The 26,995-nt window shown below is 43.3% G+C and overlaps 1 protein-coding gene across 5 annotated transcripts in view; it reads left to right on the forward strand.

Annotated features, from left to right (window-relative positions):
• The window catches only part of SPEF2 (sperm flagellar 2), a 183,056-nt gene that overhangs the window by 146,929 nt on the left and 9,132 nt on the right, over positions 1-26,995 (forward strand). For 3 of the 5 annotated variants that reach the window (XM_070476575.1, XM_070476572.1, XM_070476573.1), the window contains exons 30-33: positions 6,006-6,112; positions 7,218-7,400; positions 14,239-14,331; positions 21,241-21,420. In XM_070476575.1, the coding sequence (XP_070332676.1) occupies positions 6,006-6,112; positions 7,218-7,400; positions 14,239-14,331; positions 21,241-21,420 (563 nt within the window). Of the gene's footprint in view, positions 1-1,542; positions 2,712-2,836; positions 3,055-3,171; positions 3,381-3,475; positions 3,600-3,688; positions 5,222-6,005; positions 6,113-7,217; positions 7,401-14,238; positions 14,332-21,240; positions 21,421-26,995 lie in introns of those variants that run through there. The other 2 variants (XM_070476571.1, XM_070476576.1) reach the window with 1 other exon arrangement.

Genomic DNA, 26,995 nt, shown 5'->3' on the forward strand with positions numbered 1-26,995 from the left:
CAGCTATAAGGAGGCTAGGTTTAAATGAAAAATGGAAAATTTAGGATCTAAAAATAAATAAGGATTTGTTTTAACAACAACAACTGCAAAAGGATTGGTTAAAAGGCAAAATATAAATTAGAAGCCAATAAAGTAAGAGGCAGAAGCAGATTGACATGAGTGCAAAGGTTTTCAATTTAAAGATGTTAAGAGACATGAGATCCAAAAGATCAATTAGAAAAGATTTATTTTCTTGAACATCTCCTTAGTGCTCAGCAGTCATCTGGCATGTGACAAAGCACAGAAGGGTGGTTCTGTCTGTTAAAGAGGGAATGTCTGGGACCCTAAAGCCTTAAAGACACCAAGTGTGTGTGTCAACATGAGTCGTTTTAATATCAAGTCACACAAGCACATGTTCCAGGTTTCATTGTGCTGTGAAATAGGACAATGTCATCTCATGACCGGGAGTTTCACAGAAGTTGTAGGAGAAGAGAGAGATGTTGGTCTAGGCTCTCTGCCTTTAGGAAGAAACGTGTTTTAGGAGTTTTGTGTGATTTTAATTATTTTGTCCTTCTGTCCAGATAAATACATATTCCTCTGTCTGGCAGATAAATGAGTGTCAGAAATTAGACCTTAAGGGAAAGGAAAAAGATGAGGCACAGCTTCTTTGCAAAATAATCTAGGAAGGATGCCCTCCCCCCCTTTTTTTATAGACCTAAATGTAAAATCTAAACTGTATAACTTCTTTTAGTATCAGTAAATTTTTTAAATTTATTTTTGATTGGAGGATAATAGCTCCATAGTGTTGTGTTGGTTTCTGCTGTACAACAAGGTGATAAGTATACACATATCCCCTCTCTCTTGAGCCTCCCTTCCACACCCACCTCCCCTCCACTCAACCCACCTCTAGGTCATCACAGAGCACTCAACTGAGCTCCCTGTGCTATACAACAGCTTCCCACTAGGACACCCTATTTGTAGCAGCCAACCAATGCCAGCGAAAGTGGGGCCGAGGCGGGAGGGGAGAGGTGTCCAAAGCAAACCCTGCCGAGGCAAGGCCCTCCGTGTCCTGTGATTCTCCTGTTTTCACCCAGAGAAGGCAATGACAACAAAAGACCCTGCCCCTCTCCTGCCTAGAGAAACAGATTCTGGGGAGAAGGAGACCATAGCACCCTTTGCCCACAGGAGAAACCTGTAATACGAAATGTATAACAGAGGGGGGCTAAGTAAGACCACCTGCTAGCGAACCCCAACTCCACCATGGATGGCCACTGTGACACTGGACACATTAATTACCCTCTCTGTGTCTTAGGTTTTTTAATCCACAAACTGGCTATCAGTACTAGTAACTGACCCACTTTCTTAACCATGCAAAATAGGGATACTGGGTGATGACAAGTAAATGATACAAAACACTTGGAGCACTACCCAAATTGCCTGGTAAGTGGTAAGCCCTCCCTAGGATTGTTCTAGAAATAATAAGTTCAGAGTGGGGGACAGGAATTAAAATTGCCAGTGGGCATCGGAAATCACTTAAAATAACAACATGGAGTTATTTTAAAGGCAGGGATCCTCCAGACGATGTGAGTGGATTCACCAAGAAACAGAAAAGGCCTCGGAAGCTTGACCATTACCTCCCAAAGAGGAACAATCAATTTTTGAAAATTTGGCTTAAAAAATACCCTTGGCTTGTATACGATGAGATACTAAATCTTATGTTCTGCGGCCTGTGTCGTAAACATGGAGTGACATCAAAGGGAAATCAGGTGAGTTTTTTTTATGGCACGGATAACTTCAGGACTGAATTTCTCAACGCGCATCATCTGAGCGAGGCTCACGCCAAGGCGTCCCTCATGGAAGCCACGAGCGGTTCTCCAGGGAGCAGAGCGACCACGGAGCTGATGGTGAGGACCATGAGCAAGGTGATCCTCGGCAGGGTGGAAAACCTGTTCCGGTCCTGCCACGCCATCGCCAAGACCGGACGTCCCCTCAAAGACTTCCTCTGGATGTGTTCGCTGGACGATATGAAGGGCGTTGATATCGGCCCCGTGTTCAGAACCAGTAAATCTGCCAGAACTTTTACCTACTTTATTGCTGAAGTGGAACGGAGAACTCTAAGAGAGAAGTTAGAAAAAAGTCAGTTCTTCTCCGTCCTCAGTGATGGGATCGCAGACAGTTCCGTTGAGGAAGCTGAACTCGTGTATGTGCAGTTTGCACGCGCAGGGAGAGTGCACTGCCAAATCGTCGGGGTACAGACCGTGGAGAAGAAGGAGCCCTGGGCGATAAAACGTGCCATCGAGAAAACTCTAGAGAGAAATCTTCAACTTCGACTGTCGAACCAAGACTGGGCAAAGAAACTGGTGGGTTTCGGAAGTGGTGGAGCTCCGGGTTCAGAGGAAGAAAACGGCAGTGAGGTGGCCCTGCTCTTAAGGGAAATCCAGCCAGGTGTGCTGTCTGTATACTGCTTTGCCCATCACCTCGAACTATCTTACCAGGCGGTGTTCCAGAGCGTTCCCCTCTACAACCATGTGAAAGACCTTCTTCACAGCATGTGCCGCTTCTATCACGATTCTCCTGCTCACAGGAGTGCTCTGGTCACTGCTTTCAAGGGCCTCCACCTTCGACCTGTGATGCCCTCTCAAGTCAGAGGCCGGAAGTGGCTTCAGGGATTGCAGGCAGCCCTCCAGAACTTTCTCAAGGGATATCCAGCAATTGTCCAGCAGCTGCATTCAGTAAGTAATTTTGAAATATGGTACTATTTCAGATTTTCAGGATTAAAAAAAAAAACTTTTATTGAGCAATTTGAGATAATTTTGAGAAAGATAAAGCACTGTTTTATTCCCAACCTATGTCCCAGGCAGAAGAAAGCAGAAGTGACAGCAATCATCAGAAAGCCAAAGAACTCCTGGAGTCTCTCCTCCAGGCAGATGTTGTCAAATTTGTCCACTTCTTGGTGGATGTCGTCAATGTCCTTAGCATACTGTCCCACGTCAATCAGAACAGAAATTCCTCAATTGCTGATATATTTGCCACCTTAGAGTCAACACTGGAAATGCTCCGAATTTACCAGACAAGGTGAGGAGTCTGGGATGATCTGAGAGTCTATCAAAACCAGACAGCTGGACTTGGGAAACCATTTGCCAGAGGCTTTTGCGTGTAATCATCTCTTGGGGCATTTTTCCCCCCTCCCAGACCAGGGCCGAAAGAACGTGGGGTGGATTCAGTCACACACTTTCATGGTAACTGCCTGGAAGGAAAGGGAAACATTTCTGATGTGAGAAACACGGTTTTAACACATCTTATCAAGAGGCTGCGAAGCTGTTTCAGAGATGCCAACCAAGATGTGGTGAAGGCAACCACGATTGGAAGCTTTAAACTGTGGCCGGCAAAAATAAATCAAGGTAACCCATGAGCACTGACTCTGATTCTGTTGTTCTTTAAGTCTGTACACGTGTCTGTCAGATATGTGACTTTTTCTTTGGCATATCGATTGCAGAATTTGGAGAAAAAGAGGTGGCCATCCTGATTGCACATTATGAACCAGTATTAGAGGCAGCCAAGGTGAAAATTGACCAAGTAGACACAGAATGGAGCATGATGAAATTGGAGATCTACTCGAGGTAAGCATAAGTAACCTAGTTGATTTATAAATATTGGGGTAAAACTTAGGAGTCTCCATCTTTCACGTTTTTTCATTTTTTTCTCCTAGATTTCAGAACATTCGCAAACTCACCTGGGATTTTGTGAATTCTGTTTATTTACACAAGTATCCAAATATCCTGACACTCATTGACCTTGTGCTGAGCCTGCCTGCAAGTTCAGCTGAGGCAGGACGCGGCTTTAGTCAGATGAAGCGCACCAGGGCCCAAATGCATGCCAGGGTCGAGGCTGACAGCATGACGGATCTCCTGATAATTCAGTTGAATTCTCCAGACATTAACAACTTTGACCCTAGGAAAGCCATTCATTTATGGAATACAAGAACACCATCCTCAACTGATGACACAAGACCTAACTCAGATTGCTCATCAAACTCAGAAAGCCTTGGTGAAAGTGACTAGCAATGTGATAAATATTGACCTCATCATTGATCCTAGCAAAAAGAACTGTTTTCAAAAACCTGAAATTTAAAAGTCACCAGTCCTCACATCAAACACTAAAGGCATTTGGCATCATCCAGACATATAAAGCAAAAATCCGAAGATTGGTTTTCCTATAACCTTCTAATTCTAGTTCTATATTCACACATTCTTTCACACTCTTTGGGTGAAGTGTATACCTAAGCAATGGTACTATCTTGACATCATCTTTCTGAGAGTTATTGCTAAGGGTAACCAGACTATAATTATGATCAAGAGTGTCTTTAGGCCTGGCTTACAATTAACTGTTTTTCCTGGATAATTCTAATGGATGGCTACATTAGATAAGTAACTTAGGGCCAAATGGAAAGAACTTTTTTTTAATCTGTAAACAAAAGGTGTAAGCTTATCTATTTCCATTACTGCATTATATGTGAAGGTCATATTATTATATGCCTTGGTCATTTAAGAAACAAGGCCAAAGATCAAAATAGTTTTTGCATTTCACACTAAAGTCTGCAGATAAATAAACCCTATGTGAACTGAAAGTATTTTCTTAGAACACTTTGCTTGTGCCATAGGTATTAGAGACAGTGGAACTATTTTACAAATCTACCAGAAATTTTAAATACTTGGAGCCTCTTCATGGTTTCAATTGAGTTTATTTCTGGTTTCATTTAAGGAACATGAATGATTTATTTCTAACTTATCTGAAAACCAATGTAGTATCACATACAAAGCTCATTTTACCAAAACTTCCACTACCTGGGAAAGTTATTCTCATTTCTATAAAATTGGATATTCAGGTTTGGTCAAAAAGGATGGAGAATTTGTTTCTGAACAACTTGCTGAATGGCCAGTCACATCGAAGAAAGACATATTCTACTCTTGCTACACAGGAAATTACCTTCCAGATCTGAACCTTGTGCATTTTATTTGAACCACTGAAATTTTAAAATGATTACTACATTTCCCCAAAGGTTAGAGGAAATAATAAAGTTCATGTTGGACTTGAGAAATGCTAAAAACTTAGATATAGGAAGAAAAATGTGAGACTCTACACCTGTTTCACTCTTTTTATTCCTAAACAAAGAAGAATAGCTGTATACTCTGGACCTGACAGTTAACCGAATACATGTAGGAGTGTCTCCTGGCTCTAGAAGGTACCTCTGCAATGGAAGTTAGACATATTTTAAGCAGATACACTTATTTTTGCTTTCCTACTTCTTTTTTAATGCATGTGCATGCAATTTGAAACGAGCAACAGACTAAGCAAACATCTCATAGTAAAGTAGATTCATGTGTAAGAGCAAAAGCCTTTGAAATATTAGTGACCTTTTATAAAATATATCAGAATGTTTGAGCCAATTAGATAACTAAATTAGCACTTCCAGCCCAGTAATTTAGTAATTCAAGTATCCCTAAATTTAACCCAAACAAATATATTCTGATCTAAAAAAAGCAAAATGAGGATAAATGTGTTATTTTGATCACAGTGGTGATATGCATGCGTTTGAAACACCTTTATCCCATATTTGCAAAATGTTGTATTGTAGTACCTACTGCATAGCAGGAATATTACTGTAAATAATAATAGTATTCATTTTAATAATATAAATAATAATAGGAATAATGGACTATTTTTTAACTCAACCTATTCTGAATAAAAAGTCAAAGAAGACTCCAAACCAAAATACAAAGTCCCAGTATTTTACCCAGTCTATTACTAAGCCAAAAAAGACTTGTTGACTTAGACAAGAAACAACCATGAAAAAGAATCAGGAAATTGATTAATATTTTTGTATTTTCAGAATGTTTAATGTTTCTCTAAAGGTTGCAGTTTTAAATAAAATGAATAAAATTACAAATATTTATTATTTATTCCATTTTTAGCAAAGGAAACAGTTCATATAATAACACCAAAAAATATTTCTCCTTGTATTGTAGGTATAATAGGAAATAAAGCATTTGCTGACATTCTGCTGGATTTGGTAACCCTGAACCTTGGGACAAACAGCTTTCCTAGTAGTTGGATGCACCTCACTCAACCTGAAGTAAGCTTCAATTTTGTTTGGGTTTCAAGCCTTGAGAATTCTCTTCTTTGATGGATACGTCAATAGTTTTAAAATAACCAACCCATGCATGGTATCTGACATTTAGCCGAACGTGAAATCACTCAGGCGTGTCCGACTCTTTGTGACCCGATGGATTGTAACCTACCAGGCTTCTCCGTCCAGGGGATTTTCCAGGCAAGAATACTGGAGTGGGTTGTCATTTCCTTCTCCAGGGGATCTTCCCGATCCAGGGGTCGAACCCCGGTCTCCCACCTTGTAGGCAGCCAGTAAACTTGAATGAACAAATGAAAGAACTTCAAGTTAAGACATGTAGTATGTTCATACACAGTATTCGAAAATGAGTGATGATGCTGACAGTCAGTGAAACCTTACAGAGACTGTGAGGGTCAGCCAATGAGTTTGTTTCTATTACTACCGGATGGAGTGATCCTAACAAGTAACAGTAGGTGATTCAGGCTTGCTTTCATCATATTCTGCTCCTTAAGAAAACAAGATGGTTAAAGAATATTTCCCTACAAGCTGTTGAGCCCTCCCACATTCATATCATCTTTATTCCTCCTCTGTTGGAAAGGTACAAAGTGTACTGTGGTCACAAGCGTTAATTCCTTGTGTGCGTGCGTGTGTACTAAGTCACTTCAATCATGTCCAACTCTTTGTGACCCCATGGACTGCAGCCTGTGAGGCTCCTCTGTCCGTGGGATTCTCCAGGCAAGAATGCTGGAGTGGGGTGCCATGCCCTCTTCCAGGGGATCTTCCCAACCCAGGGATCAGATCCACATCTCTTGCGTCTCCTGCATTGGCAGGTGGTTTCTTTACCACTAATGCCACCTGGGAAATCCAGTTCCTTGTGTAACAGTAAGCAAAACCTACAAATGTCAAGGAAGCAAAAATGGAAACACTCTCTAGGTTCTGTCTGGCATGGATTGCTTGGTAGAATCTGAGGGAGCAAATCAGCTCTGACTGTATTAACCAAGCTGAAAATCTTACTTCCTTCACCAGAACCTCTCACTATGAAAAGCATGCAGGTGGAATGTCACAAGAGAATCATGCAAATATCCCAATGGCATTTCCTGTTTTCTTCTAGTTGCAGGAGTTGGCATCTTTGTTGGTAACAAACTCGGAATCCGTGGACTGGCGGAAATTCTTGTTAGTAGCCGCGCTGCCTTGGCCCATCCCCCTGGAGGAGGAGCTCCTGGAGACCCTGCAGAGGTTCAAGGCCCTGGATGTGGAGCAGCTGGGCACCATCACTTATGAACAGTATAAGCAGGTCACTCCCGGCCCCTGGCGGCACTAATCCTATCAGAGTACTTTTGACCTAAGAAGTGTATTACTCCCTAATCTCACCATGCCAGATCTCATGGCCCATGTTTAGGATCCCAAAGGCAGCACAGGTACTGCCCAGGTCCTAGGCAGAAGTCTGCTCCCACCTACCCCTACCTCACCCCTTGGGAAAGGGAGGGTCTGAAAAAGTCCAAACTGCTTGCAGAGCTAAGGGCTCTTAAGGAAATCACAGGAAACATCATTGTCCTCCTCCCACCTTCTTAACCTTGACTTTTCATTAGACTCGCCTGCAGAGATTTTAATCAGCCCAATGCCCAATACCCAATACTCTGTGAGTGGCAACAACAGTTACAGTGAACACAGACAGGGAAAGGGTAGGTTTTTGTCTGTTTTTTTTTTCCTTTGGTCTTGAGCATGCTGAATGATGAGATGGTTTTTGACAAGTTGACTTTGAAATGTCTGTGGGAAATGCAGGCAGAAAATGTCCCATCTGACATGGCAGATGCAGAAGTCAGTCACTCTCATCTAGGCAAATGTTGAAGTTATGAATGGACGAGATCACCCAAGGAAAGTGTGTAAAGTGATGGGTAATCCAGTACCATGTTACCTGGCCAATGGATTTGCAGATAGGATGTAACTGTGACCCTCACCAGAAAAATTTGGAGAGAGTACAGAATCTAGATTGCAGAGGATTGATGGAATAAATGGTTCTTTAGAAGTGAAAATAAGACAGTCGATTCATCTTTTGAGAAGTTTGAGTAAGAAGAGAGTGAGTTAGAATGAAATACCGTAACTAAGAAGGGCGTAAATGACTTATTTTGTGTCTGCTGATGGAATTTAAGGTTTCCCTAAAGTGGCAAAGAATCTGCCTACCAATGTAAGAGACACAGGGTTCAATCCCTGAATCAGGAAGATCCCCTGGAGAAAGAAATGGCAACCCACTCCAGTATTCTTGCCTGGAAATCCCATGGACAGAGGAGCCTAGCAGGTTACAGTTCATGGGATTGCAAAAGAGTCAGACACGGCTGAGCAACTGAACAACAAAGAAATTTATCTTAATGCCCACCACTTCACATAGCTGGTAGACACGAAAGGTTCATAAGGTGCTGATTTTGAATCAGGGTGATAATCTCTCAGTGCCTGTATCTCCTGTGTATTTCACCACTGAAAGATCACATCTCTTCCTGCTTCTCTTTTCTTCCTCAATTAATGGATGATGTGCTCATAGACAACCCTGACATTCCCACACTCAGACAGCTGAGCCAGAGGAAACAGCACTGACACATTGAAGAGTTTCTTCAAGGCTGATGAAGAAAGACGTATAAACTGACTGGGCTGACTCACTTCCCAAGTAGAACAATTTGTGAATTCTTTCACTGTTCTAGACCTGGACTTACAACTTCTAAAGATGATTTTGTGTAAAAACACAAACAGTAGAGCAAAACTTGTTGGCTTAAGATTTTAGCAAGTGTGCAGTCACAAAAGTACCAACCTTCACTCTTTGCAGTATGTGCCAATAAACACAGGATATCAATTTAAACATCTTTTTGCACAAACATGAGATGAACATAGGTGTTGGTAAATTGTACCAACAAGTGCTGAGCAAAACCAGAAAGCTCCTTCACCAAAGGTGCGAATTTCTTAGAGAAAGTTGACTGCTGCATGAAACAGAAACTCAAATATACGTATCAGATCACCAGCTGGGTTTGGGGAGCGGTTGATTTCTGAGCTCTTCCCTCTCCCCTGGCTCACCCAGTGCCCACTCCTCAGAAAGCCCATGACAAAGAAGCCACTGGAGAGGCCTCCTTGACCTCCCCACATGACTTCCAGATTCCCAGCGCTTGCCAGATCACACCACAATACAGAGTTCTTTTATGGGAATGTCAGAACAGCACCTTCAGCAATATGTTATGATTTGTGGAAAATGTCACCTTAGAATAGCCAAATAGTACAATTGCATTGCTGAAATGAAGTTCTCTGGGGGATAGGGGGAAGAGGCTCTCTACTCTGCTTTTTATTTTGTTTTGTTTTGTTTTTTTCTTTTCTTGACTAATTGCACATTCACCGCAACCACCACTTGAGAATGTGTTGACTTCCCCAGCTTCTAAAATGGAATAAGACACAGGGTTTGTGAAGCTGCTCTGACTGCGTACCTGGGCTGAGCCACGTGAGCGTGAAAGTGCCTTGCCTCTGCTCCCAGCCCCCGGGCAGCCGTGACACGCTGGCCTCTGTCGTGTGTGGGTGTCTAGTCATGTGCTGAATGCTTTGATGGCGAACTCTCTCGACTCACCTTCTGTCAGTGAGAATGCATGTTATCACAGGCTTAGTGAGTCAGATGTTCTGGGGTCCAAACTGCACAGCACTTAATCTCTAAGGAAAAGTGAACCCCAAATTCCTTGGCCATATTTTAGCAAGAAAGTACAAAGGGACATTTCCACATTTCAAGGAGAAAGCCCCTGATTATCCAGTGGGGCAGGATGTGGTTGACTGAACCCTGCCTGATCAATTTAAACCCAGCCCTACAGTTCACGTGTACCATTTCCCACGGCAAAATTTTCTTGGTTGACTTTTTAAAAAGTTCAAGTTGTTCTCTAATTAGATTCTCTTGTTGTGTGAAACACTTTGAAATAGCTTCCTAATTTTTAAAATACATCTATTATATATATATATGTATATATATATATATACACAAATATATACAAATATATATATATATATATTTGTATGTGACTGAATGAATTCTTGGTTTTAAGAATCAGGGGAAATTCCTGTGTGTTGAAACAACTGGATGTGGAATTGACAGTAGAGAAATTGGGGATGAAAATGAATCCTTCTTTTAACATTTCCTCTTTACTGCTAGTTTTCAGCAATTTGATTATTGTGTCCTTCAGTGTGGTTTTCTTCACATTTATTTGCTTGGGGTTCACTGAGCTTCTTGAATCTGTGAGTTTGTAGTTTTTGTCAAATTTGGAAATTTTTCAGAAGTTTTTTTTTTTTTCATACTCCCCCCACTACCATTTTCAAAATCCAATCACATGTGTGTCCCAAAGTTGCTGATCCTGGATTCTTTTTTTTTTTTTTTCTTTTTTCAATTTTTTTCTCTCTGATTCTATTTTGTATTCATTTCTACTCCTCCATTTTTCCCATTCACTGATCATTTCCTCTGTAGCACCAAATCTGTGATTAATACAATCCAGTGTGTTTTTATTGGAAATATCCTTTTATTTCTTGAAGTTTAAGTTGGGTCTTTTTTATATCCTTCATTTCTCTCTTCATCATATGCATTTTTCCCTCTATCTCCTTGAACAAATGAAATTTATTTAGAAGAGCTAAATGAACATCCTTGTCTGTTCATTCTATCATCTGTGTATTGCTGTGTTTGTTCCTATTGATTGATGTTTCTTCTGACTATGGATTATATTTTCTGGCTTTTTTGAATGACTTTGTATGGAATGCCACATGTTACAAATTTTATATGACTGAGCACCCAATTTTATATGCCTTTAAGTATTGTTGGGCATGCAATAATGTTATTTGCAATCAGTTTTATCCTTTCAAGATTACATTAAGATTGGTAAGGGTGGGTCCAGAACAGCCTTTTATCATAGGGCTAATTGGGCCCTGGTTTCCCAGGTGGCTCAATGGTAAAGAATCTGCCTGCCAAACCTGCAGGAGACACAGGTTTGATCCCTAGCTTGGGAAGATCCCCGGAGGATGGTATGGCTACTCACTCCAGTATTCTTGCCTGGAGAATCCCATTGACAGAGGAGCCTGGCAGGCTCTATAGTCCATGGGGTCACAGAAGAGTCAGACACGACTGAGCAGCTAAATAACAACAATCTGACCTCACTACTTGGCCAATATCTTCCTGGGGACACTACCCAATACCTTGTGCATCAGAAGGTCCTTCCCTGCCTGGTAGTCACATTTTCCCTGGTGGTAATATCGTCCCAGCCCTATATAAGTTTTAGAAATTGTTAAGCTTACTCCCTTCCTGTGATTCTTTCTCCCAATTCTGGTATTTTCCATACACATCTGCACAAGTCAGCTCTCAACCAAGACTTAAGGAGATCTTTCTGTACGTCTTTAGGGCTCACCTTCCCTTTCAGTGCACCCTAGTGTTTTGCCCTAAATTCTATTAATAATCATCATAGTGGTTAGTTGTTAATGGCTCAGTCATCTCTGACTCTGCAGCCCCATGGACTGTAGCCTGCCAGGGTACTCTGTCCATGGAATTCTCCAGGCAATAATACTGGAGTGGGTTGCCATTCCCTTCTCCCAGGGGTCTTCCCAACCCAGGTCTCTTGCATTGCAGGCAGATTCTTTACTGTCTGAGACACCAGGGAAGCCCAATAGTCATGATGGTGGTGGTCGTTTGGTGGCTTAGTCGCTAAATCGTGTCTGACTCTTGTGACCCCATGGACTGTAGCCCGCCAGGTTCCTCTGTCCATAGGATTCTCCAGGCAAGAATACTGGAGTGGGTTGCCATTTCCTTCTCCAGGGGATCTTCCCAACCTAGGGATTGAACCCAGGTCTCTTACACTCAGGCAACTTCTTTACCAACTAAGCTACCAGTGAAGCTGCCCTTCCCTCAAATCCAAGTCTATGTTCTCAGCCCAGCAGGATATCCTGGTTTGATTCGGATTCCTCCCCTGGTGCTCTAGCCTGAGCCATAGTTGGGCTCCTCATTGTTCTCCTTATTTCAGGAATCACCGTCCTAAAAAAAAAAAAAAAAGGAATCACTGTCCTGTGTTGCCTATTGTCCAATGTCTGAAATAATTATGTTACATATATATAACATATATATATATATATATATATATATATGTCATTTTTCTTATTTTTTTAGGCAGGAGGGTAATTCTGAGCTTTGTCACTCCATCGTGTCCCAAAGCATGACTCTTACCTGTGCTCCTCATCTCTCTATTCTTCATGGAATGGTGAAGGTGAAAGTGTTAGTTACTCAATCATGTCTGACTCTTTTTGACCCCGTGGACTGTAGCCCGCCAGGCTCCTCTGTCCATGGAATTCTCCAAGCAAGAATACTGAAGTGGATTGCCATGCCCTTCTCCAGGGGATCTTCCTGACCCAGGGATTGAACTCAATTCTCCCACATTACAGGCAGTTCCTTTACCATCTAAGCCACCAGGGAAGCGCCCATGGAGTGATACTTACTGTCAACAGTTTAGCCACTGGGCAAAGCAAAGCACTTACATTCAGAACTTGAGCCCATGCTGGACCCTCGCTTCTCCTGGATCTTCTCCCTCACGCGCTTATTCATGGCCAGAATCTCCCACCCAGCACTCCTCTGTTCTAAATGAAAACTCAGTCTCCACCTCTGAAGGCTGCATCCTCTTATAAGCTACCCAGTGCCACTCCAGCCTTCTTTCCAAGCACAGGTAATTTTCGGAAAGAAAGAAGGCACAGAGCATAGGCCAGAGTCATGTTAGACCTGCCAGTGGTTCTTGGCAGTAGGCAGTGCCAAGGGTAGGTTGTCAGTGTGGAAGACAGCAAGGGAGCAAGACCTAGGAACAAAAGGAAGTACTTGCCATATGTTTAAGCTTGGCAAGACACATTCTTCGAACCCAAGGAATTAATACCTGATGTTTAATAGCACATATGAATGAGGCCACCCAAAATATACTGAATGCCCAAATGTGTGATATAAACACATCAAACAGGAGTTTAAAGGAGAGAACAGAGAGGACCTCTCTGAGAAGGTGTAATTTAAGCTGGGTCTGGTGAGATAACCAGGTTGACATTGGTGGACAGGTAATCACCTGGAGGAGGAATGATGTGAGCAAGACAGCAAGAGAAGGAAATGGTTCTGAGTAGAGGCTGACATGGCAAGAATCAAGTTTAGGGAAAATTGATATGGTCGAATGGTCTGAGTTGAAACAAACAAGAGGGAGACTGGAAATGAAGACAGCTTGAAGGCTGCTGGAGCAGTTAATGATGGAGGCAATAGGGCTCTACACCAGCATGGGAGCAGTGGGATGGGGGAAAAGGAGAGAGGGGCAAGGCATCCCCAAGATGGCAATCAAGGGGTTTGGTCCTTAGTGTCAGACATGGGCTGAGGACAAGTGCTCTGTCTTTTCAAAATCGGTCCTTGAGCTCTTGAGTCAGTCAGTCACTCAGTCAGCCAAGATTTCCAACACCAACAACACGCCCCAGCAGGACACTAAGCTCCAAGACAAATACAAACATGGACAGGACTCGTGCAACGTGATGGGGGACACAGACACCAGTAGAGTATGCTTAGTCGCTCAGTTGTGTCCAACTCTTTGCAACCCCATGGACTGTAGCTTTCCAGGCTCCTCTGTTCATGGGATTCTCCAGGCAAGAATACTGGAGTGGGTTGCCATGCCCTCCTCCAGGGGATCTTCCCCACCCAGAGATCAAACCCAAGTCTCCTGCATTGCAGGTGAATTCTTTACTGTCTGAGCCATGATACTGCTGTGCAATCCACATCCAGGGTGAGGACCTTCAAACTTCATTGCACATTCCAACAGCTACAGTATAGTCATAGTGTAGCTGGCACCCTGGCCTGTGGGTTTTCATTTATAAATCATTCATGTGTACTATTGCACTAATGCATTCTATACATTATCAGTTTTTTTAAATAATTACAAAACAATGAGATCTCATATACGTGAATGGAATTTCTAGAATTTACTTCAGCACTCCCATGGTTTCTGCCCCTTACTTTGTGGACCTCTGCTCTAGACACCTTACAAAGACCAATTCAACCTTTGTGGCTCTGAGAGCAGCAACTACATCTCAGCATAACTTTAATGATTCTCATTTTTGTTTTTTTTGTGTAGGCTGGCCTGTGGTTTACAGGAGATGAAGATATCAAAATTCCAGAAAATCTTCTTGAACCCCTGCCATTCAATAGGCAGGAGCATCTTATAGAGGTAATGACTGAGGTATTTTTTTAAAAAGTGTATGTATGTAGCACCATATCACGGTAACATTGATCAATTTCTTGTGTAATTAGTCTTAGACTCCATCCCCATTCCCTGTTCCTTTAATGTATTCCCAAAGTGCATAGTTTAATATTCACCCAGGTGGCACTAATGATTAAGAATCTGCCTGCCAATGCAGGAGACACAGGAGACTCAGGTTCAATCCCTGGGTTGGGAAGATCCCCTGTAGAAGGAAATGCCCAACCCATGCTAGTATTCTTACCTGGAAAATTCCATGGACAGAGGAGCTTGGGGGCTACAGTCCGTGGGGTCACAAAGAGCCAAACAAGACTGAGCAACTGAGTACAAGGCGGCAGTATAGAGGAGTCTGGAGAGGAGGCAGAGGTCAAAATCTTAATCAGTCCTCCTGTTAACTCCCTGTGTGATCTTGGACAATATTCTTAAGCTCCCTGGGCTTCACTTTTCTCATCTAGCAAATCAGCTGTTACTGAGCACATTCTTCAATTCCTTATAATTATAAAAGCTTTGGATAAGAACTGCCTTTTACCAATGTATGCCTTTGTTCATTTCTCTTTGATTTTGACTAATTCATGTTACATTCCAAGAGTTTGCATACCCATCAGATTATTGCTATCATCAAAAATATCATCATCATTTTTGGGTTGGTCAAAAAATTCATTTGGGCTTTTCATATCATGTTATGGAAAAACCTGAATGAACACTTTGGCCATTAACTTCTATCATTAACTTGTATCCCTGAGGCCACAATAGTATATAAGATCTTAAAATCTGAAAACTATTCTGACTTCAGTATAAATGTTAAAAATATGAAACTATATCCAACACAATCAAGTTCGATAAGATATGAGAAACATTGAGTGGTAGATTTAGACAGGACAGTAAGCTATGTGTATTGATTAATCAATTCAGCCAGCCATTAGTGTAATTACAATGCAAAATTGAACATGATTTGTTGTAACATGAAAGTGAGCAATTCTCTTCCACTGGACGCATATTTCAAACATATCTGCTAGATGCTAGCAGGAGAACAGGTGAAGGAAAGGGGTCAGGGAGTTACCAAAAAAGTTCAAAACATGAGGCTGGCAGTTGTGGGGCAGCTTTTTGTTTTGGTTGTTGTTGATTGTTTTATAACTGGAGGACTGAATTCAATTCTCCTGTAAAGCTTTGGAAAGCGTATCTATATATAAATAGGTTCTTCATTCCGTGGGAAGAGGCTAGTAGTCTAAATAAGATGTCAAGTACAAAGCATTTTCCTTTTCTGCGAGAAATTGTTAGAAATGTCCATCACAGCAGAGCCTTTCAGTTGCTCACGGAGCTGCTGAAAGCAGGAGGCAGCCTATGCTGGTCAGCCCTGAGGACTGCAAGGCAGAGAAGCCAGAGAGGCCTCTGGGTGCCAAGGAGGGGTATGGCTGCTGCCCAAACTGCTGGAACAAAGTGTGCGGGGGAGGGTAGAGGCAGGACCACAAAGTCTGAGGAAAGATGAGGCAGATTCATTGGAGAAGACCCTGATAATGGGAAAAATTGTGGGCAGGAGGAAAAAGGGGCAAAGAGAATAAAATGGTTAAAGAGCATCACGGACTCAATCGACAATGAGTCTGAGCAAACTTTTTGAAGGACAGGGAAGCCTGGCATGCTGCAGTCCATGGGGTCGCAAAGAATCGGACGTGACTTAGCAGGTGAACAATAATGGGGCAAAGGACGGCTGACAGATGTGTGTGAGAGTGTGTGTGTAGTGTCCATAAGACAGAAGGGAGTGGAATTTTCCATGCCTCTCTGTCCCACAGACTTGATGCTCTACATTTCATAAATCTCAATACCCTTCAACTGGGACTGAAAGCACAGATTGCCATGGCTGACAAAGCTGTGAGGTCTTGATGGAGTTACCCAACCTCTCTGTGCTGTGGTTTTATTTTCATCCTTTGCTGCTGGGGTTGTTGTACAGCATGAGTTCATATGTGTGGTCCTTTTAGAACAGTGATCAGCACACAGTAAGCCCTATGTAAGTGTCAGCTAAACAGAAGCTAACCACGCTAACCCTACATGGTGAAACAACGCTTAATAAGAAGTTGCACAAAGGGAAAACATAAAACAATATAATAAGTTTACTTTTTGGCCATTACCAAAGCAGTAAAGACCAAATTGGGGGAAAACACCCCATAAAGAGGAATTCTAAGCGTCAGGATCCCTGGGCTCTATTCCAATTCTGCCAGGAATCACTGTAGGACTTTGAACTATAGGTTCTTTCTGCCAGAGCCTCTGCATCTTCTTAAGAGGGCTTAAGAAGAGGGCTTGGCCTACAGTCTAGGGCCACACCAAGCTCTCCTGCTTTGTCACCTGTATTCTCTATGATCCAGGACTGGCAGGGTTCCTGGAGATAGGTCTTATCACTGTCCATAAGTTCGGATGAGTCCCAGGCACTGGGTAAAACATCTCTTTACATCCAAAAAAGGATCCCTGAGACACGTCTGTGTTGCAGTCACATCATTGTCTCCTGACAGTGACAGTGCATTTCCTTATAACTGATGAGGTTCAGCCATGTCCTGGCTTCCCAGCTGGCCACACAATACCAAATGTTTTAAAAAATCTATAGGGATATCCTGAGAAAAGTCAATTTAATTCATCATACTCAAATTCACACATTTTTTGGTCATGATCTCTTCTCCACATCTTCCATAATGAGAAGCTGATGATCTCACTGAAGCTGATGGCTAACCACAGTGAGCTCTATGTCTTGTTTTTGCTGACTGTATACAGCTTCTCCTTCTTCAGCTACAAAGAATGTAATCAATCTGTTTTTGGTATTGACCATCGGATGATGTCCATATGTAGAGTTGTCTCTTGGGTTGTTGAAAGAGGGTGTTTGCTATGACCAGTGCATTCTCCTGGCAAAACTCTGTTAGCCTTTGGCCTACTTCATTTTGTACTCCAAGGCCAAACTTACCTGTTACTACAAGTATCTCTTGACTTTCTATTTTTGTATTCCAATCCGCTCTGATGAAAAAGACATCTTTTTTTAATGTTACTTCTAGAAGGTCTTGTAGGTCTTCGTAGAATCCAGTCAACTTCAGCTTCTTCAGCATCAGTGGTTGGGGCAGTAGACTTGGATTACTGTGATGTTGAATGGTTTGGCTTGGGAATGAACCAAGATCATTCTGTCATTTTTGAGATTGCACCCAAGTACTGCCTCTGGGACTCTTTTGTTGATTATGAGGGCAGTTCCATTTCTTCTAAGGGATTCTTGCCCACAGTAGTAGATATAATGATCATCTGAATTAAATTCATCCATTCCCATCCATTTTAGTTCCCTGACTCCTAAAATGTCAATGTTCACTCTTGCCATCTCTGTTCTGCCACTCTTGCCACTTCCAATTTACCTTGGAATTTATAATTGACCTAACATTCCAGTTTCCTATGCAATATTGTTCTTTACCACATCATTTTTTTTTCACCACCTAACACATCCACAGCTGGGCATCATATCCACTTTGGTTCAGCCTCTTCACTCTTTCTGAAGCTATTTCTCCTCTCTTCCCCAGAAGCATTTTGGACAACTGCCGACCTGGGGGTTCTTTTTCTGGTGTCATTTCTTTTGCCTTTTCCTACTGTTTATGGGGTTCAGAAATACTGAAGTAGTCTTCCATTTCACCCTCCAGTGGACCTTGGACTATTACCATTTGTTGAAGCCAGGCTTGTGTTTTGAAATACTATCTATTTGCTAACAAATCCCAAGAGTCTATTTCAACCCCAAATCTCTCTCCCAAACATTAGACTCCTAAACATAGCTGCTTATTGGACATCTCCACTTGGATGTTCTAGTAGACATTTCAGACTTACTGCATCCAAGTCTAAGTCCCTGATCTCCCATCTCCATCACCCTGCTGCCCTGTCTTCACCTAGAGACCTCTCCATCTTGGTCAGTAGACGTTATGACCTTCCTGTTGGTCAAGCCAAAACCCTAGAAGTCATCCCCAGTTCTTTTCCTTTTTTTTTCCCCCCAAAATCTCACATCCAATTCTTTTTGGAAGCCTTAGTAGTTCTACCTTCAAAACACAGGGTTGATTGGTTCCAGGACTGGCTACTGGCAGAATTATCTTGTAGGACTGAGAACTGCAGCTCCGAGAGGCTACCTGTTGTTCCCTGCCAGATGGCCTTTTTACAGTTTGAGATTTGCTTCTTCACCAGCAGGAGAGCATCTCATTGGCTTCAAATCTCTAATTTCTTCCTTAAGACCTTCCTTAAAAAGAGTCCTTTTTAAAACACCTCTCACATGATTAAATCAGGGCCCAAGTTTGGGGTCTCTTTTGATTAACTCAAAACCCACTGATTAAGTACCTTAATTGTCTGCAGAATCTCTTTGCCTTTACTCCTGGGAATGACTTTCTCATCACATTTAAAATCCCTTACACTCAAGGGGAAGGGATTATACAAGATATGTATTCAAGGGGGTACTCCAGCGGGGCTGGAAGCTTCAAAGCCCTCTTAGAATTCTTCCCATAACAACATTTTAAATGATCTTAAGAATATAGCGGGCCTTACCTTTTTCACATGTCTCATCCACTGATTTAAAATCAAGCCTGTGTAATTAGAGAAGGAGTTCACATATCAGTTTACTTTATTTTTTCACATCTTCCTTCAATATATCATATTCAGCCTCTTTGTTAATAGAAATAATGTGTTGCACCTACATAGCATTTTCAAGAGCATTTCAGTGGAAATAATACTAAAAATCAAGGATTCATATGAAAGAAATGGAAGATAAGCATGAAAGGACAACGCTGTAGTTATCTATTGGTGTCAACACCCTTCTACCCCATGTCCTGCTGGAAATCCCTGAGGACTTCCAATGACAAGTGGGAAGAGGAAATAAATACAAGGTCCTGAAGGAACCCAAAAGCTGGATCATGACTCTTGAAAAATCTAAGGCTGCCTGACCATCTGAGCCCGGCTCTGTGCCTGCTTACAGCAAATATTCAGTAAACTTCTGAATGATTGAGCTTGCAGAGTCCATTGACCTCAAAAATTCTTTTCTGCATCATAGCAAAACTTTAGTTTATGCTATGAAGTTTAGTTTGTGCTATCCTTTAGACTTTAGTATCTTCCTATTAAAGTTATTTTTAATTAAATTTGTATTAGATTTGTCAAATATCAGGAATTTATTTTTCCAATTCGTCATGGATGTCTAATTGAATTTGCTAATAGTTGTAAAGATTGCTAGTAATAAGGAAGGACACGATGTGTAAAACAGATAGCTAGTGGGAATCTGCTGTGTAGTATAAGGAACTCAGCTTGGTGCTCTGTGATGACCTAGAAGACTGGGGTGGAGGGGTGGGAGGGAGGCTCAAGAGAGAGGGCATACAGCTGACTCACACTGATGTACGGAAGAAACCAACACAAAGTTGTAAAGCAGTTATACTCCAATTAAATTTTTTTTTTGAAGAATGATATGCTGTCTCTAGATCTAGATACTTGCTTCTCAAAGTGTAGGTCAGAACCAGCAGTTTTGGAATCACCTAGGAGCTTGCTAAACATGAAGAAACTTAGGCCATCTACTAAACATCCAGAAAAGAAAGAAAGAAAATGTGAACGTCGCTCGGTTGTGGCCGACTCTTTGCGACCCAGGCCAGAATACTGGAGTGGGTGGCCTTTCCCTTCTCCAGGGGATCTTCCCAACCCAGGGATCAAACCCAGGTCTCCCACATTGCAGGGAGATTCCTTCTCAACTGAGTCAGAAGGGAAGCCCAAGAATACTGGAGTGGGTAGCCTATCCTTTCTCCAGGGTATCTTCCTGATCCAGGAATCGAATGGGGGTCTCCTGCAAACATCCAGAACCATCTACTTAATTAGAGTATACATTTTTTAAAGGTTACTAAACACACATGTTTGAGAAGAGCCAGTTGCCTCCCAGAACAGAAGTCCCTAGGTATTTAGGTGTGGCCTCTGTGTCCCAAGGTTTGGCCTGGGCTTTGCTGGGCCCCAGAGGATGATATTAGATCCCCAAGCACCAACTCTTTACACTGTCAAATGCATGAGACAATGCATCTAGAACTGACTGGAAGCTCAGTCATTCAGGATGTGGGACAGACCTGCTGAAGAAGCTGGTATTCAGTGATGAGCACACTCTTCCTCTGAGAGTCCTCACTGGAAGGAGTCACATTACATCAACAGATTAGGGAGTTTGGAGTCAAGTGGCTGAAACAAAGAGGCTAGTGGCTAGAGTCCCAGTGGCTTTGGGCATCATTCCCTTCCCTCTCCCCACTTCCCACCAGAAGCTTCATGATTGGGAATCAGGGCCAGTATGTCAGGATGGAGTTGAGGATGGACAGAAGGGTCCTTGCTCTCTTTTTCTACCTAATATGCACCACTTTAATTAGTACATGCATCTTGTCTGTCTCTTTTCAAGCCCAGGGACTGTAGCTCACCAGGCTCCTCTATCCATGGGATTCTCCAGGCAAAAATACTGGAGTGGGTTGCCATTTCCTACTCCAGGGGATCTTCCTGACCCAGGGATCAAACCTTCATCTCTTGTGTCTCCTGTATTGCAGGCTTGATATGTATACACACACACACACATATATACACACATACACACACATGAATATTTGTCTTCCTCTTTCTGACGTACTTCATTCCGTCTAATAAGCTCTAGGTTCACCCGCCTCATTAGAACATCAGAATTTTTAGAGCCTTACTTTTTTTTTTAATATTTAGCTCACTTTTCAGTTAATACCATTCATTACATGTTAGTTTTAGTAATTCAGTCCTCAGAAAATGACCTTATTCCAAAACTCCTGGAGAGATTCTTCATTGCCTGTTCATCCACTGTCTACCTGACAGTTTGCATTTTCTCTCTGGCTGAAATTCTTTTTTGTGTGACAGTTTTTCTTTAGGTTGTTTGCTGACTGCGAGAAGGATCCACCCCAGCTTGACTACACACAGATGCTGCTTTATTTTGCTTGCCATCCAGACAGTACAGAAGGGGTCTACAGGGCCCTCAGCGTGGCTATTGGGACTCATGTCTTCCAGCCAATTGAAATGCCTAATCCTGTTGCAGAAAAGGTAATTGTGTTCCAGAAATAGACTAGCGTTGGGGTCTGGAGGGGATCCCAGAAGATCCTGAACTTTTCCTCACACAATGCTTTTACTAGGTCTTGGATAGACTTGGCCGTACTCAGCTGGATTAAGAACTTGAGGTCAATTCTCCAAAAAAAAAAAAAAAAAAAATGCTTTGGTAGTAAAATCCAAAATTTGCTCAAAGTTTCTCAGTGGAACCAAAATTTCTCTGTCAGGGACAGTCTTTATTTTGCATGAAGTGCTAATCCTGATAAATGAGAACAAACTGGGTATTAATCCAGGCTGTTTGTCACACTGTGTGGAAATTCTATGTAAAACAAGTTCAACCTTCGAACATATACCACAGATTTGTAACTCTTGATAGGGTTTCAGACCCAAACTTGGCCACCTAAGATGCATGGGCAATCTTTGTGTCACCTGCCTCCAGGGACAGAAAACCTTAATGTCCAGTAAAACCTCACATCCCACCATAGATTTATAAAGGGTTAACATTCCCTGGCTTTTGTGGGGGTGATGGGGCAGATAGAAAAGTCTCAGAACAGGGTACTAACAGGGTGCTAACTTATGAGGTGCCCACTGGTCTGACTATTTAGCCTGCAGTAGACCTTGTGAGGTGAGCTGTGACCCTCATGGTGGAACGCTTTCCTCTGTTCTTTGTGGACACGGAGGGCAGAGGGATACTATGCGTCCAGACTCCTCAAATATCCCAGCCACAGTTCTTTTCCTATCTTTTTTTTTTTTTTTTTTTTTTGGTGGGAAGAAAAGTTTGCTTTATTTCAGATGCCGGCAACTGCGAGGGGTGGGGGTGTATGGCGGACATCTGTCTAAAGTCTGACTTCCCCTGTGACAAGCAAGGAGTGGGAGCTTTTATAGACAGAGTCTGGGGAGGGCGGTTACATGCAGAAACAGCATAGTCATCTCTAAGAGTCATCTTCAAATTGGTCTTCACTGGTCTGACTAACATCATCTTGGTTATGCTGGGTTCTCTGAGTAAAAATGGGAAGCTCCTGTGATAGCTTTCACATCCCAAAAGACATAAACCCTCTCATCTCCAAATGTCAGCCCTGAGCAGATGGCCAGGAGGATGTCCTACCCCTTCTATCAGGACCTAGGTGAGGCTGGACTATTGTCTAGGAAGCTGACAGCTCAGGGCTCTTCACCCCAGTGCTCTGTCAATGAAGCATTAACACTGACTCAACAACACCAAGTCAGCAGCGAATTATTGTCATTCCCACTCGAGAATGCTGTCTTCCTAGACCACAGAAGGACCGCTTACATTTTCCCAAATAAATGACAAGCCAGATGCCATCTGACTTCACTTGGGACTGCTTTTGCCACTTTCCCAGGGCTTCCCAGGTGGTGCTAATGATACAGAACCTGTCTGCCAATGCAGGAGACATAAGAGACAGAGATGCTGCGGGTTTGATCCCTGGGTTGATCCCATGGAGGAGGAAATGGCAACCCACTCCAGTGTTTTTATCTGCGAAATCCCATGGACAGAGAAGCCTGGCAGGCTACAGTCCATGGGGTTGCAAAGAGTTGGACACAACTGAAATGACAGCACGCACACACACAGGGGTGTTTCTGCATCTCTGTATGGATTGGGCCTGCTTCTCCCGTCTCTGGCGTGGATCATGACCTACCTGAGGTCTCTGCGGAATGTCTGTCCTCTAGGAGACCTTCCCTGACCTGGAGTGGTGGCCGCACCCTGCCTGTGTTCCCATGCACTTCCCCCCTCACGGTAACCCTCACAGATAACTGCTTTACATGGTCAGCTTCCACTCTGGGCTCTGGGCCCCAGGTGGTCAGGGAAGGGCCATCTGTCTTGTTCTGCATCCCCAAACCTGCATTCCTGAACCTGAATTGCTGCTACAGAGCTCAGTAAAGACATTTCACTGAGTGGGACAATCAATTAACTCATTATTAGCTTTGTGAATTATACCCTTTGTGTAGTCCTGTGATCTGCAAGGGTTACAAATCCAGTTGCCCATATCCATACAGGGCTTCCCTGGTGGCTCAGACTGTAAGAATCTCCCTGCAATGCAGGAGACTCAGGTTCAGTTCCTAGGTCAGGAAGTCCCCTGGAGGAGGAAATGGCTACCCACTCCAGTATTCTTGCCTGGAAGATCTCATGGACAGAGGATACAGCTGAGTGACTGACACTTTCACTTTCACTATACAAGAAAGAATGGGAGGACGAGGGAATGATGGCCCAAACACAGAGGGAACACAGAACAAAAGACAGGTTAGCATGGGGCATTACTGATCCGAAGAGGGGTCTTTGCCTTCTTTTTTGCCCCCTCTGTGTCTTTGCTCTTGCTGTTACCTCCACCTAGAGCATCTGCCAGCTCATCCTGAAAGGTTCAAGGCCTCTCCAATATCCAAGGCCTATTTCCTACACCAGCTCATTCATGAAGCTCCCCCTGACACCCTGAGCGCTCCCTCACCTGAGCCCCAATTTTATCCAGATCCTCTCTGGCAAGACTGAGAATCATCCCAGGCATTTACCTAATTACGTATCCAGCACCTTGGTGATGTGGGAACTACCCTAGACCTGGGAATAAAGCAAGTAAAGTGAAGACTTAATCAAATGGTGATAAATGCCACAGGTGAAAAAGAAGATAGGGAAAAATGCAGGAGTCTGGGAAGGAGTTGCAGTGTTAAATAGTGCCATCACAGAAGGTGTCTCTGTGAAAAGACATATAAGCAAAGGCCCAGAGAGGTAAGGGAGAGAGCCTTGCAGATAGACCTCTGGAGGAAGAGCGTTTAAATGAAGACCGCAGTGGATGCGAAAGACCTCACATGGGGCCGTGCCTGGAGTATCCCAAAGAACCGCAAGTCAGCACTTGCAGAGCGCTGAGCTGGAGGAGGGCAGCAGGAAAGAGCAGTGATGGGGAGAGGACTCCGAGGGCCCCTGGCGGGACCTTGGCTTTGGCTGTGCCGAGAGAGGAGATGAGAAGGCGCTGAGGCAGGGTCATTTCATGCCCATTGAGAGCAGACTGCAGGGAGCACGGGAGGGAGGAGGACTAGTGACGCACGCAGGGGGTGGTTTATCTATTGACTCCTCCTGTGCACTGGAGACAGCTTGTTACCCTCTTTGCATCCTCTAAAGTAGCAGGCGCTCAGCAACGCACATAACAAGTTCTCCAGGAGTGTTGGTAAAAGGGAAGAAAGAGCGGAAGAGAGAAGGAAGGGGTGGACCCCCGTCTCTGAGGCAGAGAGGAGGAGAGCAGACGTTCCAGACGCAGAGGCAGTGGCAGGCTCGGAGGCTGCACTGCTGCTAAGTCACTTCAGTCGTGTCCGACTCTGCGACCCCGTGGACGGCAGTCCACCAGGCTCCTCCGTCCCTGGGGTTCTCCAGGCAAGAACACTGGAGTGCCATTTCCTTCTCCCGGAGGCTGCAGTGAGTCACCAGAAAAAAAAACAGGAAAAGGCAGCCTGTGCTAGAACGGTTGCCATAGCAACAGACAGCTGTCTGGGTGGGTAGCAGCCAGGCCAGCTAGCACCAGCACTGTAAGAGGCTGCATCCCTTCTGGCCTTGACCCCTGAGCTAGTGCTCGCCCAGGAAGCAGCTCCCTGGGTTGCTTCTCTCAAGAGCTCTTTTAAATTCCAAGGACACTGGGCAAGAATTCTCCCACAACCACTGCACAGCAGCAAAGAAGCCAGGGTAGGGGCAGGTCTGTCACATGCCACACACACAAGCCTGCTCCTGGCTGGGAGTGAAGCATAGGAGCTTTTGATATACAGGACCCACCGCCTCCCCCATTCTTGCCTCCTCCTAGCTCTCACCATCCGGGCTCCAATTATCCTGCTGCCTCCCTGTGCCCTTTCAACTGTGTTCTAGTTTCCTGGGCAACCTGATCCCAGGAAGTTAAAATGAACCTGCTCAGAAACAATACCTCTAACAGGTCTGTGTTTACTCCCAAGGCATTTAATCAGATCTCGGTTTTTGCTTTCCAAATAAACAACTGGAAATCTCCCATTTGTTTCATTCTTCCTCACTCTCTTCTTCCTTACATGCTGGTTTATTCATTGTGGCACAGACCTCCTGTTTAAATTCACAGCTTCTTTGGGTAATTTAAAAGAAGTTCAAGGGCCAAGCACTCATGAGCAGGCACTAGTCAACGTGAAACATCAAAGAAGTTGATGTTTGTTCATCCTGGTCTATGGGATTCGGGGTTATGATATTGGAATTTTGAGAGTCTTGTTAAGGCATCTTGACAGGTGGGTTGAGGCCTTGGGGTTCAAATAACTTAAATGTTCCTCCCATTCTGCTCTTTGATGCTTTGTTCACATTAGTCCCGAGGACTGAACTTCTGTTCTGCCTCTAAGATGTGGGGAACTAAACAGACTGAATGGTAGAAATGCACACTCAGGCACCATTCTGAGGAAGTATTGCTGGGAATCTTCAAGGGCTGCCTCTGAGGGTGTCTCTGAGAGACAAAGTGTTTGTCAGCCTTACAGTCTGCCTGCTGCTTAGAAGATAATGTGATTCACACAGAGTTTTGACGCCATTAATAATTGCTCATTCAAAAGCCCTGGCTTTTCTCCAAACTGGCATGCCTGGTTTTGTCCATACATCCATATCCACAATTGCCGCCTGTTGGAGAGTGCCCCACTCCTGCGCACACCCTTCTGTCCCGCCAGGAGGCTGATTTGGTTCCTTGGGCCCTGATCTCGGCCTCCCTTCCCACTGAACCACTAAGTCTATTCTCTCCAACCCCCTAGAGAACAAAACTAGCAAATGCTTATAAAGCATCCTCTGACCTAGTAAAACCTAATGACATAATACCATTTGAATGACATTCTTCATTCAAATCTTTAACTCATTATCTTTTGGCCAAAACAAAAAATCCATTTATCCCATGAAGATAATATCAAGTCTTTGAGTAGTTGGGCCCTCTCTAGTTCCGGAAATGGTGAAGAGAATGGTGAAAGCTCTTGCTCTTTAATTTTGGTATCGTCTGCTCATCCAGCCCAGCTCATCACGCGCTCACCCGCAGGTTCTGTCTGAATAGAAATTCACTCATTCTTCATTCTATCAGCAAGATGTTCTATGTCTCAATGGTGTTCTTTTCACCACACTCAATGTTCTATCACTCTGGGGAATTATTGATGGGAAGCCAGTGTGATGATTCCCAAGCTTCCTAGGTAGAGACAAAAAAGTCGGTTTCACGTTTCTGCCAAGTAGATCAATATTGTAATTGTTTAAAATGGATAAGAGGCTAACTGGATAGGTAGGTAGGTAGATAAACAAGAAGGACTAGATAGATAGATATATTCAATTCCAAAAACTTCAAGATTAGATTAAATTTCCAAGTTAGCAAAGGATACAGAAACTCAAGCAAGGTGACCACACAGAACTAGGGCAAATGCAACCTTCTCCATTGCACCACCCTCCACCCCTGCACATCCTTCAGAGGGGCTTACGATGACCAGAGGCTTAATTCTGTGCCATAGTATAGTCCTTTTACACTTGGGACTTCAGTGGCTATTTGGAAAGAACTTTTGTGATCCATGCCCTTAATGCTTCTACTGAATTGAGTATTTACAAGCAATG

Source organism: Odocoileus virginianus, chromosome 14, assembly GCF_023699985.2.
Source record: "Odocoileus virginianus isolate 20LAN1187 ecotype Illinois chromosome 14, Ovbor_1.2, whole genome shotgun sequence".
Lineage (NCBI taxonomy): Eukaryota > Metazoa > Chordata > Mammalia > Artiodactyla > Cervidae > Odocoileus > Odocoileus virginianus.